At 40.9% G+C, this 14,819-nt stretch overlaps 1 protein-coding gene across 2 annotated transcripts in view; it reads right to left on the bottom strand.

Moving 5' to 3' along the window:
* RUNX1 (RUNX family transcription factor 1) overlaps positions 1-14,819 on the bottom strand; it is a 395,500-nt gene that overhangs the window by 123,947 nt on the left and 256,734 nt on the right. For both annotated transcript variants that reach the window (XM_077479930.1, XM_077479929.1), the window contains exon 3: positions 4,278-4,434. In XM_077479930.1, the coding sequence (XP_077336056.1) occupies positions 4,278-4,434 (157 nt within the window). The remainder of the gene's footprint in view (positions 1-4,277; positions 4,435-14,819) is intronic.

The raw sequence follows: 14,819 nt of genomic DNA, 5'->3' as shown, positions 1-14,819 counted from the left end.
CTGCTGGAGCAGTCGGGGCTGTCAGAGAGTGGAGAAAGAAACACAGCGCAGCTATGCCTGTCTCTCCCCTCTGCTGTCTATTCACAGAAGCCTTTGTATTTTGTGAATGAGTTTACATTACAAAGCCTTCTGTGATTGGACAGGAGGGGCAGGCATAGCAGCTGCACTGGCTCTAATGATGAAGATGCTTAGACCTGAAGCATTAATGTCACGCTCCCCGAAATACAGCGATAGCCCTCTTCCAGGAGTACAATAAACCTGTCAGATAATGTCATGTACCTCCTTGGACTTAACTCATAGCATGAATTCCTAGAATTTAGCTTTACGCTGGGTTCACATATGAGCCGCATGCGGCTCCCAGCAGGGGTCCAGTCCATGTCGGTTCACCATTTCAGGTCCGATTTCAGCTCGAATTTTGGCAGTAGATGTGTGACAGTGTGAAAGTAGATGCCCACACATCACACATATATGCCCATGTTTGATGATAGATGCCCACATATCACACATATGCCCATGTGTGACGTTAGATGCCCAACCATCACACATATATGCACATGTTTGACGGTAGATGCCCACACTTCACACATATATGCCCATGTTTGATGGTAGATGCCTACACATCACACATATATGCCCATGTTTGATGGTAGATGCAGACATATGCCCATGTGTGACATTAGATGCCCACACATCACACATATATGCCCATGTTTGATGGTAGGTGCCCAACCATCACACATATATGCCCATGTTTAATGGTAGATGCCCACACATCACACATCTATGCCCACGTTTGATGGTAGATGCCCAACCATCTCACATATATGCCCATGTTTGATGGTAGAGGCCCACACATCACACATATATGCCCATGTTTGATGGTAGATGCCCCCACATCACACATCTATGTCCATGTTTGACGGTAGATACCCAACCATCTCACATATATGCCCATGTTTGATGGTAGAGGCCCACACATCACACATATATGCCCATGTTGGACGGTAGATACCCACACATCACACATATATGCCTACGTTTGACAGTAGATGCCCAGATATCACATATATGCCCATGTGTGACGGTAGATGCCCACACATCACACATATATGCCAATGTGTGACGGAAGATGACCACAAATCACACATATGTTTTGGAACTACATTTCCCATGATGCTCACCTACACTGCGGAGTGCATGAGCATCATGGGAAATGGAGTTCCAAAACATCTGGGGTGCCAAGGTTTGCCATCACTGCCCTAATGCAATAGGCTGTGAACACCTATGGCATGGGGGTTGATTTACTATTGGAAAAAATACTGTGCACTTTGCAGTTGCTCCAGAGCTTAGTAAATGAGCAGAAGCTCTGCTGACTTCCATCATCCAATCACATGCAAGCAAAATTGCTGTTTTTTATTTTCTTTGCACGTGATTGGGTATTCTTTGCAAAGTGTAGCTTCACCTCATTTACTGTGGAGCAACTACACTTTGCCTTTAGTAAATACCATTATATGCACATATAATCTTATGGGGAGACGGCTGCTGAAATAAATAATCTGGTGACAGGGTCTCTTTAACCATCTGTAAGCTCAGTAAGTGGATACAGGCAAGAACATAGTACAAAAAAAGGAAATAAGCACAATACGGCCACAAAAGGCTTTTCAAGCAAGAGCGCTCTGCACAAGCACGCAACGTCTTTTCACATTTCACGGGTCACAAGAAGTTGTTGGATCTGCTTTTCAGCAATGTCCCCGTCTGTCATCCCTGACACTGCACACTGCTCCGTCTCCTACTGACAGATAAATAGGTAAAAGGAGCCCAGCGAGGAAGTAACACAGGGCGGCTGTCAATCAAAGGCTTGCCATACAACGGGTGTCTGTGACATCACAGTCACATGACCCCGTGTCTACGCCGGGACTGGCATGCCAGTGATGCGGGCGTGTTCTGTTACATCCATCCTGGCCTCGTGACCTCAGCGCTGTGACAAGCTGGAATAATAACCTCTCAGAGCTGTCAATCACGGCGCCTCGGTATGGCGACCGACGCGCTGGGAGTGACAGGGCGGTTAAAAATGAATTTGTAGCAATCAGGTTTTCAAATTTTGGTAGCTTTAAAAGTTTATTTAAAGTGACACAAAACGGAACTTAAAAAAATGATATCCAAGTACCGTAAGTATTTTTAAAGTGTTTGTTACCCCAACACTTCATATTCCTGATATGTGACTGCTGTACCATGTGCTTGTATAAGAAAGTATCCTGTTCTCTGTATTGCTTCCTTTGTGTGAAATCCCTGGTGTTCCTGCCAGTCCTTCTGCTTTCCCATTAAAAACTGACCACACTAAGCAGGAGAACGCCACATGGTCAGTTCTCTGGCTATGCTGGGAACTCTGCTGGGAACTAAGCTGGGAACTCTGCTCTCTTCCAATGATCAGACTTGTTCTGACACGCCCCCCCCCCCCCCCCCCACTGCATAGCCATTTACTGGGAAGCTCAGTGTGCTGCTGCTTCTCCTTTCCCAGCTCTTATGCAGCTCAGTACAGAGGAAATGTGATCACTTATAAAAAAAAGGTATTTATAATGTTTTTTTTATTTTTTTATAGCTATATAAAAATATTTTGCCTTTCATTTCTATTTTAAACTGCATGGGTTTTTCTTACAAGGTGATCATTTACAATCACTTTAAGCTTAGGGACCTCCCGCCGCAGTTGTACCGCCGGCGACCCGCTATCGCCTAGTACAAAGGCAAAACATGGAATTGCCTATTTAGCGGATCCCCGTTCTGACAGATGACATAACAGAGATCTTCTGTTCCCAGTGATCGGGAACAGTGATCTCTGTCATGTCCCAGTGAGCCCATCCCCCCTACAGTTAGAACAGACACACTTAACACCTTGATCGCCCCCTAGTGTTAACCCCTTCCCTGCCAGTCTCATTTTTACATTGATCAGTGCATTTTTATAGCACAGATCAATGCAGTAATGTCACTGGTCCCCAAAAAGCGTAATTTGGGGTCGCCGCATTGTCGCAGTCCTGCTAAAAATCGCAGATCGTCGCCATAACCAGTAGAAACAATATAAAAATAAAAGTCCCTAAATCTATCCCATAGTTTGTAGACACGATAACTTCTGCGCAAACCAATCAATATACGCCTATTGCGTTTTTTTTTTACCAAAAATATGTAGAATATATATCGCCCTAAACTGATGAATACATTAGTTTTTTTATATTTTTTTGGGGATATGTATTATAGCAAAAAGTACAAAAATATATATATTTGTGGGAAAAAAAAGATATTTGTGGGGAAAAAAAGGATGTCAAGTATGTTTGGGTACGTCGCACGACCGCGCAATTGTCAGCTAAAGTGACGCAGTGCCGAATCACAAATAATGGCCTGGTCATTAAGGGAGGGGGCAAATCCTTCTGGTCCTTAAGTAGTTAATTCAGAAAAGCCCCTTCTATTGCTCTGATCCTCCTCCGAATCGCTCTAAGACTGGACTTCCTGTTAGAGGGTGGCTACGTTTGTTCTCCATAGCCCCACTGTATGTAGGGAAGTAGTCACCCTCTCTTGCTCCCTTCCAAGATGGACTATGGGATTTAGATTGTGTATAGCGCACCCCCCTAGCGTGTGGTTAAAAGCTCCCCAATAGTGGCTTAAAAGCGACTCTTAAACATCGCTAAAGCGCCGCTAAAACGAGCAGTGCTTTAGCGCTAACGCTCGGGCGGCCTCAGTGTGAAAGTAGCCTGAAGAAGAGCCATTGGAAAAAAAAAAAAGAGTAAGCACACATTATTCAAATGTTTTGATGGTCATTTAGAAGAGGTTCTCACTGTGCTGCCTGTTATACAGATGGCCACTAGGGGGAGATCCTACGATTCTATATACAGGATACAATAATTTTGATTGAATCTTTTTTTAAATAAAGATATAGAAAAAAATTTTTGTGTGTTCTTCATTAACAAAGGAATCATAAATAAATAATTATATTTTAGTTCATTCATAATATTTTTTTTCTGAGCTGCATATCCGATCTAATTGTTGGACTGTTTAGTCTAATGATGAGAGGAGGATATATTGATCTATATCTATACCGGGTTCAGAATCTGGATAAAGCATTTAAGCATTTTTAAGATTCTTCGCTGCAAATTAGATAATGAAAGAGGGAATCTGATTGGCTGCCATGGACAACGCCGACACATCTTCAATCAGAAATATTCCATACTGGTTCATTGGCCGAGTTAATGCATTTATTTATAACAGAGTAATGGGGGGGGGGGTCTTACCTCTTCCCGACCTCCCGACGAATCTTAGATCGTTGAATCGGGCGACCTGGCTCTTCATCGCCGCTGTGGCATTGCGAAGCTCGGCTGAGTAATTTTCATCGTTGCCCGCCATCACTGTGACCAGTGTGCCATCTGGAACGTCCCCTAGCGCCACCACCTGGACAAAGAAAAGCAGTGAAATGTCAGACTTCATCGTTTCAGATTGCTGTATCCAATCTAATCTTATGAGGTGCCCTGGGACATCAAGAATTGTGTATGTGGGGAGAGCACCTAAAGGAAGAAATGTCTGTGCTGCCCAAAGTAACCAATCAGAATCTGAGAATTGCACAGTTTTCTAAACATGCACTTCAGCCTCAGTGCTGCCCCCTTCCCTCAACTGGCTGCATAGGCAGCATGACTCTGGCTGCTGCTATCATTTTCTAGACTGCGCTAGAAAAGTTGCAGCTGAAGCCTGATTGGTCACCTTGTGCAGGACAGATTTCTTTTTTTTTTTTTTTAGCAGCAGTCTTTAAAAGACAATCCTGTTTTATTTTTTATTTTTATTGTTGTCCAATCAAATTGTTACCAATCAAATGTAATGCTGGCAATACACATCCAACCATTTAATGACACTCTTGTTTCAATGCTTTGATCAACTCTTGAATTATGAATTGGTTTTTAATATCATTTTGAACACATTTGACCAATTGTGGAAGAATGAAGAGAAGACAAATGGCACCCGTGGCTGCCTGAAGATCCCAACAATCGGATTGGATACAATCACTGCATTTGATTGGCTACAGTCACTGCTCTGCGGATCATTTTCCACCCAGCTCAGATGATTTTTACATTGACTTTTGTCAAGCTGGGTGGTGATTGCGGGGCCAACCATGGCGTGAAAATCGGCGGATTCATCGGGAATTGGAGGAAGGTCAAGCTGCTCTGGGCAGCTGTAGACTGTCCGAGGGATGATAATAAATGGAAGACCTTCTCCCTTTGTACGGATTACGGTAAAATTCTTCAGAGCACAACAAGTAACAATCAAGCTTTTCAACGTTTTTTTCTCAGGAAATTTAGATTTCCCCTTAAATGTTACTTATTATGTAGCCTGGCTTATTCTATTCAGCCTGAGGGACTGAAGGAGAGAAGTCTACAGCTGGTCCTACACTGAGAATTGGGGACAGTTCCTGGTGAACCGGCTACAATTTGAGGGTGGCCATGTTGGCACTCTCCCTCCTGACATCCTTAGGCTGAAAAACTGTAGGCTGCATCCAATCAGATACAATCTCCGGCACTGCAGATTCATCCACCCGCGCTGTATTGCGGTGAAATGGAGGAATGGAGGATGTAGGATCCTTCTGGATTACATAGATGAGGTAGTGGAGCTATATAGCGATATAGCGATATATGGAGGAATCGAGGACTGGCACTATATAGATGAAGGATTGGAGGAATGCTGCTATATAGATGAGGGAATGGCATTATATAGATAGAGGAATGGTGCTGTATAGATGGAGGAATGAAGGAATGGCACTATACAGATGGAGGAATTGCACTATCCAGATGGAGGAATGAAAGAATGGCACTATACAGATGGAAGAATGGCACTATATATATAGAGAAATGAAGGAATGATACTATACAGATGGAGGAATGCCACTATATAGATGGAGGAATGGCACTATACAGATGAAGGAATGGTACTATACAGATGGAGGAATGGCACTATATAGATAGAGGAATGAAGGAATGGCACTATACAGATGGAGGAATTAAGGAATGTCACTATAAGTAAGGCGGAATGGCACTATACCGATGGAGGAATGAAGGAATGGCACTATACAGATGGAGGAATGACACTATATAGATAGAGGAAGGAAGGAATGGCACTATACAGATGGAGGAATGGCACTATATAGATAGAGGAAGGAAGGAATGGCACTATACAGATGGAGGAATGGCACTATATAGATAGAGGAAGGAAGGAATGGCACTATACAGATGGAGGAATGGCAGGATATAGAGGGAGGAATGGCATTATACAGATGGAGAAATAAAAGAGTGGCACTATACAGATGGAGGAATGGCACTAAATAGATGAAGGAATGGCACTATACAGATGGAGGGATGACACTATACAGATGGAGGAATGGCACTATATAGGTGGGGGAATGAAGGAATGGCACTATACAGATGGATGAATGGCACTATATAGATGGAGGAATAGCACTATGCAGATGGAGGAATGACACTATACAGATGGAGGAATGGCACTATATAGATGAAGGAATGGCTCTATACAGATGGAGGAATGGCATTATATATAGATGGAGGAATGAAGCAATAGCACTATATAGATTGAGGAATGGCATTATATAGATGGAGGAATGAAGGAATGTCACTATACAGATGAAGGAATGGCACTATATAGATGGAGGAATTATAGATTAGTATAGTGTGATATAGATGGGGGAATGGAAGATGGAGGAGTCTGTAGGCTGAACAAAGAAAATCCAGCAGTGTACAGCCGATATAAAGCAATTGGACAAAAAAAAAAGTGCCAATAAAATAAATGGATCGTTTTTTTAAAACGTACCCAGAGCCCATTCCCTGGGACTTCCAGGCCTGGTCTTATAGAGTGCGGAGGAGATCCGTTCCACTCCATGCCCAGGATGAAGTCCGGGGGATAGACTCGGGATGCTCAGAGCCAACCATCTGAAAAGCGACTAAATAAACTCAAGTCTACATTTAGTTCAGAAGCCGAGTTGAATGTCTCATCTTTCCAAAGACATAAAACAGGAGGATAGAAAAAAAAAATCTGAGATGAAAAGCATAAAATATTCCAAAGCTTTTAGAAGGTTCTTTTTCTTACACTGAACCTGAAATAAACTGAAAACACAAGAGGCTGGAAGCAGACTAAACGGACAAGACGGGACACGCAGCGCTCTGACAGCATTGTGTTTAAATGCTCCGTCTTAAAGATTAGCTGTAAGCCGTCTACATTTACTGTACTTGATGAATCAACCCTCGCTAAGTGTTCGCTGCCTCATTTATTGGGTTATTTTACAAAAGGAGGAATGTTTACACTGGTTCAGGGTATATGTTTCTACTGAATCCAGATGGATGAAGAACTCACAGGCTCCGTAATAAAGATGACTCCTCCAGTCATTTGTTCTTTTAGCTCAAGGAAAGACGGCAAGTTTTACAATGCTATCCTATAGCAGATATTAACTACATGTCCCCAACCAGAAGGGGGCGCACAGCCAAGGGTATATCAGTTGCAGAGTCAGACTGTAAAATAGGTAATAAAATGTGACAATGTATCAGTTGTAAATAGGTATATAAACTGATCGGGTACATTGCTTCCAACGATCTCGAGTCTGGCGGTATCTTTCTGTGTGGCGGGTCAGCACAGCGGAGAATACCAAGAGGGATTACCTCTACTTAAAGATGGGTTAGTGTTAGGGTTATAGGTAAGGTTAGTGTTAGGGTTACAGGAAGGGCTAGTGTTAGGCTTGGAATTACAGCGATAACAACCAGTGGTTAGGATTAAAGAGAAGAGAAGGGTTAGGATTACTGAAGAGTTATATGGAGAATTAGTGTTAGGGTTACAGGGAGGGTTAGTGTTAGTTATATGGAGAATTAGTGCTAGGGTTACAGGGAGTTAGTTTAGGCTTGGACATATAGCAAGAACTCATGTTGGGGTTACATGTAGGTTAGTATTAAAGGGACATAAAAGGGTAGGGTTACATGAAGAGTTAAGTGTTGGGGTTACAGGGAGGGTTAGTATTAGTTATATGGAGAATTAGTGTTAGGGTTACAGGGAGTTAGTGTTAGGCTTGGAAATATAGCAAGAGCTCATGTTGGGGTTACATATAGGTTAGTATTAAAGGGATGGAAAAAGGTAGGATTACATGAAGAGTTAAGTGTTGGGGTTACAGGGAGAGTTAGCATTAAAGATAGATAAAGAGTTAGTGTTAGGGTTACAGGGAGGGTTAGTTTTAGTTATATCGAGAATCAGTGTAAGCGTTACAGGGAGGATTAGCGTTAGGTTTGGGCAAGGGCTCATGTTGGGGTTACATGAGGGTAAGGATTAAAGGGAGGGGAAAGGTTAGGATTACATGAAGAGTTAAGTGTTGGGGTTACAGGCAGGGTTAGTGTTAAAGATATATGAAGAATCAGTGTTAGGGTTACAGAGAGGGTTAGCATTATAGTCTGAATTATGAGGAGGCTTAGTATTGGAGTTATAGGGAGGGTAAATGTTACATGGAGGGTTAATGCTTGGCTTGGAATTACAGCAAGAGTTCAAGAGTTCATGCTGGAGTTACATGGAGTTGGTTAGTGTTAGTGGTTAGTTTGTGGTTACATAGTTAGTGTTAAGATTTAGTGTTAGAGTTAGTGTTAGAGTTGGGACCACAGAGAGGTTGAGCATTAGGGTTACAGGTAGGGTTGGAGTTTGGATTACAGAAAGGATTTTTGTTAGGATTACAGGGAGGGGAAGGGTTATGGTAATAATATGAAGAGTTAGCGTTACAAGGAGAGTTAGTGTAAGGCCGCGTACACACGCGGGGACTGTTCGCCCAACTTTGTCCGCTGAACAGTGTTTCGGCAAACAGTCCGCTCGTGTGTGGGCTTTCAGCGGACAGTTTCAGCGAACAGTCCGCTGAACAAGGTTTTTCGAAAATTCCGAAAAACTGTCCGCTGAAACTTTGTTTCAGCGAACAGTCCCCTCGTGTGTAGGCTTGTTCGTCAAACTAAGTTCCACGCATGCTCAGAAAGGATTTACACGCCGAAAGTTATAATGCAGTGTATAGGACGTCGTATTTTTCGTCCCGTCGTACGTGCCGTTCACGTCATCGCGCACGGTTTCAGCAAACTGTTCGTTCGTCGTGTGTGGCCATGTCCGTCCATGCTCATTTTGAGCGGACTGTTTGCCGAAACTGTTTGACGGACAAAGTTGGGCGAACAGTCCCCGCGTGTGTACGCGGCCTTAGGGTTCCAGGGAGGGTTAGTTTTAGGCATACAGGAAAGTGAACATTCACCTTCCTAAGTGAATAGTCTCTACTCTTCTAATAATGAAACACCACTGATTTCAGTTTGTACAAATGAGCTGAGGGGTTAGTAGTGGTCCTAGTACCTACAAATCTTGTGTATAGGTAAGCCACAATAATATATATATATATATATTGTAAATTCCATAACATATATGTGATTTTTGGGTATCTAGCAATAGTTCCATGCAGGGCTAGCTTTTACAAAGTGACTCGGCAATTAAGTGTCCCTGAATTTTTTTTTAATACTTGCAACTCTCCATTCAATAATGTCTGAGTGGTAGTAAAAATGAATGGTACATAGTTACATAGTTGGTAAAGTTGAATAAAGACATCAGTCCATCCAGTTCAACGTGTGTGTGTTCATGTCTCTACCATTTCCCATATCCCTGTATATTGTGTTTGCTAAGATGCCCATCTAAGAGTATTTTAAAGATGATGGCTCTTCATATTCCGCTGCGTTACTCTGATAAGGATTTCACTTGATATATAAATGCAGTTATAAAATTGCTTTGTTGGCTATAAAAACACTGTTAGTTTACCCATATTCTCATATAGATGCAAGATCCATCTCTTCATGCCTGTGGGTGCAAGCAGATTACTTTAGACCCCCCTGACCAACCAATCTCTGGGTAAATATTGATCAGCCATTGTGAATTATATTAATTCATTTCTATTCTTTTTTCCCCTCCATTAAAGGCCAGTAATGAAGGCGCTTACTTATGCTCCATAAGCATGCATGGTTGGGTAATCTGATCATACAGGTTTACCTTAAAACTTAGTCTTCTGGTGGTTGGATTGTGTCCATACCTACAACTGAGTGCAATTCCTTGGTTGTCAAGAGTTTCTTATGACCGATCATTACTCCCAGGGCTTTTTTTCAGCTGGAACTTTGTGGAACTCAGTTCCACCACCTCTGGTTCAAACTCTCTGCTCCCCACTATCACTTGTAAACACAGAAGTCCAGCTTCTGTGTTTACAAGTGACAGCTTGTCTCCCAACGGCTCCCACAAATCTGATCTCCTGAACAGCGCCCACTGAGTGCAGGATGGGGACAAGGGAGGTGCAGGTGCCCGGGGTGCAGTGTGGATGCTGACACCCCCAGTGGATGATCTCCCTGCAAGTGTGAGAGGTGGAGCCACCTACATTGTGCGAGGGGGTACTAGAGAAGAAGAGGGGTGAAAGTGAGATGTGTATGGGGGGATGCAAAGGTAGTCAGCTGTGGAAGAAGGCTGAACTCTGTACACTGTGTGTAGCGCCCCCCTGAATTCTGCATTCTGTATGCATTGGCCCCCTGAACTCTGCACTATGTACATAGCACCCCCCTCCATGAACCTTGCACTCTGTACTTAATATGTACTGTACTATGCACTCCTGGTATTAATGCCCCTTTAAGACCCTCCCACTGTTAATTACATTCAACCACACCCAATATTTGATGCGGTTTGGAGGGTGTGTGTGTAGGTGGGGGGAAGGGTTTTTTTTTTGGGGGGGGGGGGGGTCATGGTTGAGTTCCTGCACCTTTTTTATGAGAAAAAAAGCCCTGACTTCAACACTATAGACTTTCTCTACTAAGAACATTAATGTATGATATCCAGAAAGAGTGTAACACCGCTCAGACTGTGGCTAAAGATTTCCTCGTGGGTGCTGATCCTGGCTCACCACCGTCAATAGTAATTGAAGAAAAAGAAGATTGGTCGCACACCATGGAGAACTTCTGTAGAATAGTTACTTTATTGTCAAGGTGCCAAAGGACGTAGACAGGACGTTACAGGAACATTGGTACCAATGTCTATGTCCTTTAGCACCTTGACAATAAAGTAACTATTCTACAGAAGTTCTCCATGGTGTGCGACCAATCTTCTTTTTCTTCAATTAATGTATCATATCTAAAGTTTAAATGATGTCTACAGTAAATGTTCACTTATGCTGATCCTTTAAATTAGGCATTTGAATAGACTGATAGGAAAAAGACAAAATACAATTCTGCTGGAATTTTTCTGGCAACATCAGTCTATTGAGGTCACAAACAATTCATTTAATTCTTCTTAGGCCAATGAATGACTGATTCAAAATGACATGCCCTGGAATCCCGTTATCTTTGGTGTACATGTAGCCTAATGTCTATGGCCCCAACACCAGCATCCAAAGTTTTCTGAGATGCCATCAGACCCATCCTCCTCATCTTCAGCCAGATCTACTTAGAAGACTAAACCCCTCCAGATTAAATTATATTATAATCTGAAGGCGTCAACTGAACTTTTCAGCTTCTGAAGATTTAAAAGGGAAAGTATCCAATTTGTATAACTTTGTCAATGATCTGCCCATTACTCCAACAGAAGGGGGATTTGTTGGCAACGTTTTTTATACAATTTATCTAACGGCGTACCCTGGGAGGCGTGTAATGTTTTATGAAATTGTCCTACAAAAATGTCATCTATTTTTAATCTAAAACCAGTCACAAGACGGACACCATTCTCTTTGTTGTATTCTTCTCCTCTGACATTCCTGTCTGTAATGTTTTGTAGAATAGATGTTGGGCCCGAGCACAGCCAATGGCTGAATTCCTGCCTTTTGTATGACACCTCTCCTCCGTCTTGTAAGTTCACCTTTTTATTCTGAACCTTCCAGAAGGCAAACAATGTTGACACAACCCGGGCGCCAAACTCTCCTCTTCTTCTTTTCTTTAGCTTTATTGACTGAATGGTGTAAAAAACAAACCTCTTCGAGCGAAAGTTTATCAATGCGCTTTTTACATGACGCTATGCCGAATAGACAGCGGGGGGCTTCAAGATTATAGAACTGGAAAATGCACTTACATTTAAATACTATACCAGTGGAGGGGCTTGGATCTTACTTTACTATGTGTGTGTGTATATGCCTGTGTATAGATAGAAAGAAAGAGTAATAGATAGATAGATAGATAGATAGATAGATAGATAGATAGATAGATAGATAGATAGATAGATAGATAGATAGATATGCATACATATATGACTACAGGGATAGAGCTTGTTAGATTGATAGACAAACATATATAGATAGATAGATAGATAGATAGATAGATAGATAGATAGATAGATAGATAGATAGATAGAGTTAAGCTGGCTATAAATAATACAATTTTCTTGTTCAATTTCCTTTAGATTTGTCTTCAAATATGTAGTGCAAGGGCCTGCCTGATTGTGTACAAATTGGAAGTGTTTAGGTTTGACCTCATATTATATGGTTTTGGTAAATCCAAAGGAAAATTGTACATTGTATGGTCAGTCTGAGTAGATAGATAGATAGATAGATAGATAGATAGATAGATAGATAGATAGATAGATAGATAGATAGATAGCTATAGAGGCAGTCAGACAAAACTAGACATATATTGGGTTTGAGTTACAAAAACGGGTGCACTCAGAATCCGGTGCAGTTGTGCATGGTAGCCAATCAGCTTCTAACTTTACCTTGTTTAAATAAGCTTTGACAATAAAAATAACCTCCCCCCCTAAACATATTTTATCTATTCTATCTATCTATCTATCTATCTATCTATCTATCTATCTATCTATCTATCTATCTATCTATCTATCTATCTATCTATCTATCTTTATTGCTCTTTCTGTCTATCAAATCATCATTCTTTGGTATAGGACCCCAGGAGTTACTTCTGGAGGATCCAGGTGACACATCAAAAATATTTGTATTAATTAACAGATTGAGGTGTCAGTAAAATAAGACCCCCCCCCCCCCCATATAAAAGTAGGCATCAACACAAACTTGTATCTGTTTATAAACATCATTGATCAGTTGGCAAACATGTGAATAAGAGGAATAAGAGTTGGAGGACTAATGGTAACTATGACTGTGTCTAGGGGGTGGTTGAGCACAGATGATTCACTTTGAGGGGTGACTTGATAGACAATGGTTTTCATATGGGGTATTTATTTAAAAAAAATTAAAAAAAAGCTGCCAAACACCTGTCTAGCATATTCTATCAATATGCAAATTAGCCAGTCAACACATCTTTCATTTGTATTTCTATCAATCTATCAGTCTTTACTTATTATTGTAGAGGATTGACTAAGAATATATTTGACTTGTTAATTTCCTTTTCATGGTAGCAGAGATTGAAGAGAACACAGCTTTGATGGGCTAAGCAAAAGTGTACTAAACCCATGTCTATCTATCTATCTATCTATCTATCTATCTATCTATCTTTATTTCACCCTCTCTCTATCTGCTCTCTCTTTCACTCTCTATTTTCTCTTTTTTCACTTTCTTCTTCTTCTCTCTCTCTCGCTCTCTTTTTTCCCCCTTCTCTTTATCGTCTCTCTCTCTCTCTTTCCTTCTCCATCTCTTTATCTTCTCTCTCTCTCTATTTCATTCTTTCTTTCTCCCTCTAGCTTCTCTCTTTCTTTCTCTCTCTTTATCTCTCTCTCCCTTTATTTTCCCTGTCTTTCTCCCTCTGTGTACCTTCTGTCTTTCTTTCCTTCTCCATCTCTCTATCTTCTCTCACTCTCTTTCCTTCTTTCTTTCTCCCTCTCTCTATATTCTCTCTTGATCTTTATCTCTCTCTCTTCCTTTCTCTCTCTCTCTCTCTCTCTCTCTCTCTCTCTTTCCTTCTTTCTCCCTCTCTGTATCTTCTATTTTTCTTTCCTTCTCCAACTCTCTATATTCTCCCTCTCTTTCCTTCTTTCTCCCTCTTGTTATCTCTCTCTCTTCCTTCTTTCTCCCTCTCGTTATCTCTATCTCTTCCTTTCTTTCTTTCTCTTGTTCTCTCTTTCTTTCCTTCTCCATCTCTCTACCTTCTCTCTCTCTTTTTTCTCTTTCCTTCTTTCTTTCTCCCTTTCTCTGTCTTCTCACTCTCTCTCTTTCTTTCTGCCCCTCTGTTTTTATCTATCTTTTTGTTTTTCTGTCTATCTTCTATCAATATTTCACGCTCTCTTTATCTGACAGTGCTATCTTGCTTTCTCTCCCTCCATCTCTCCTTTCTCTATAGATATAAATAGATGGATACTGTTTATCATGAAGCTACTGTATTTTAGAGTTTGACTAGATATATAATAGATATATAATTTACACTGTTAGAGAAAAGATATGTTTAAATGTAAAATGCAATTTCCCCTTTCTGTGATAAATATAACTTTTGAGAAATTTTTACAGTTGAAAGCAAAGAAGAATTTCCATTTATTTAAAATATTTTGTTTCTCAGAAAATTAATATTATTTGTAATATTTGTAATCTGAAAGATGAAATCTGTAACAAACAAGATCTCATCAGTTATTGCCAACATGATAATAAACCTACAGTTTTGATTTTTCTGACTTTTATATTCATTTCCTTATTTATTTTTACATCTGATAATCTAATACTGCTAAAATGGTTTACTAATTTTGGCTAAAATGATAAGAAATGACAAAAAAGAGAAAGAGTTCTGATGTACGAATTAAAGGCTTATTTTAAAAAAAACAACTAAAAATATGAATCTATTGGACTTGCAATGTTTGAGCTGATTTTATTT

The sequence above is a fragment of the Lithobates pipiens genome, unplaced genomic scaffold (assembly GCF_037356315.1).
Source record: "Lithobates pipiens isolate NorthernLeopardFrog02 unplaced genomic scaffold, aLitPip1_a1.2 Scaffold_16, whole genome shotgun sequence".
In the NCBI taxonomy this organism is placed as follows: domain Eukaryota; kingdom Metazoa; phylum Chordata; class Amphibia; order Anura; family Ranidae; genus Lithobates; species Lithobates pipiens.
Note: the sequence above shows the minus strand (reverse complement) of the source record. Positions and strands in the feature narration are given on the sequence as shown.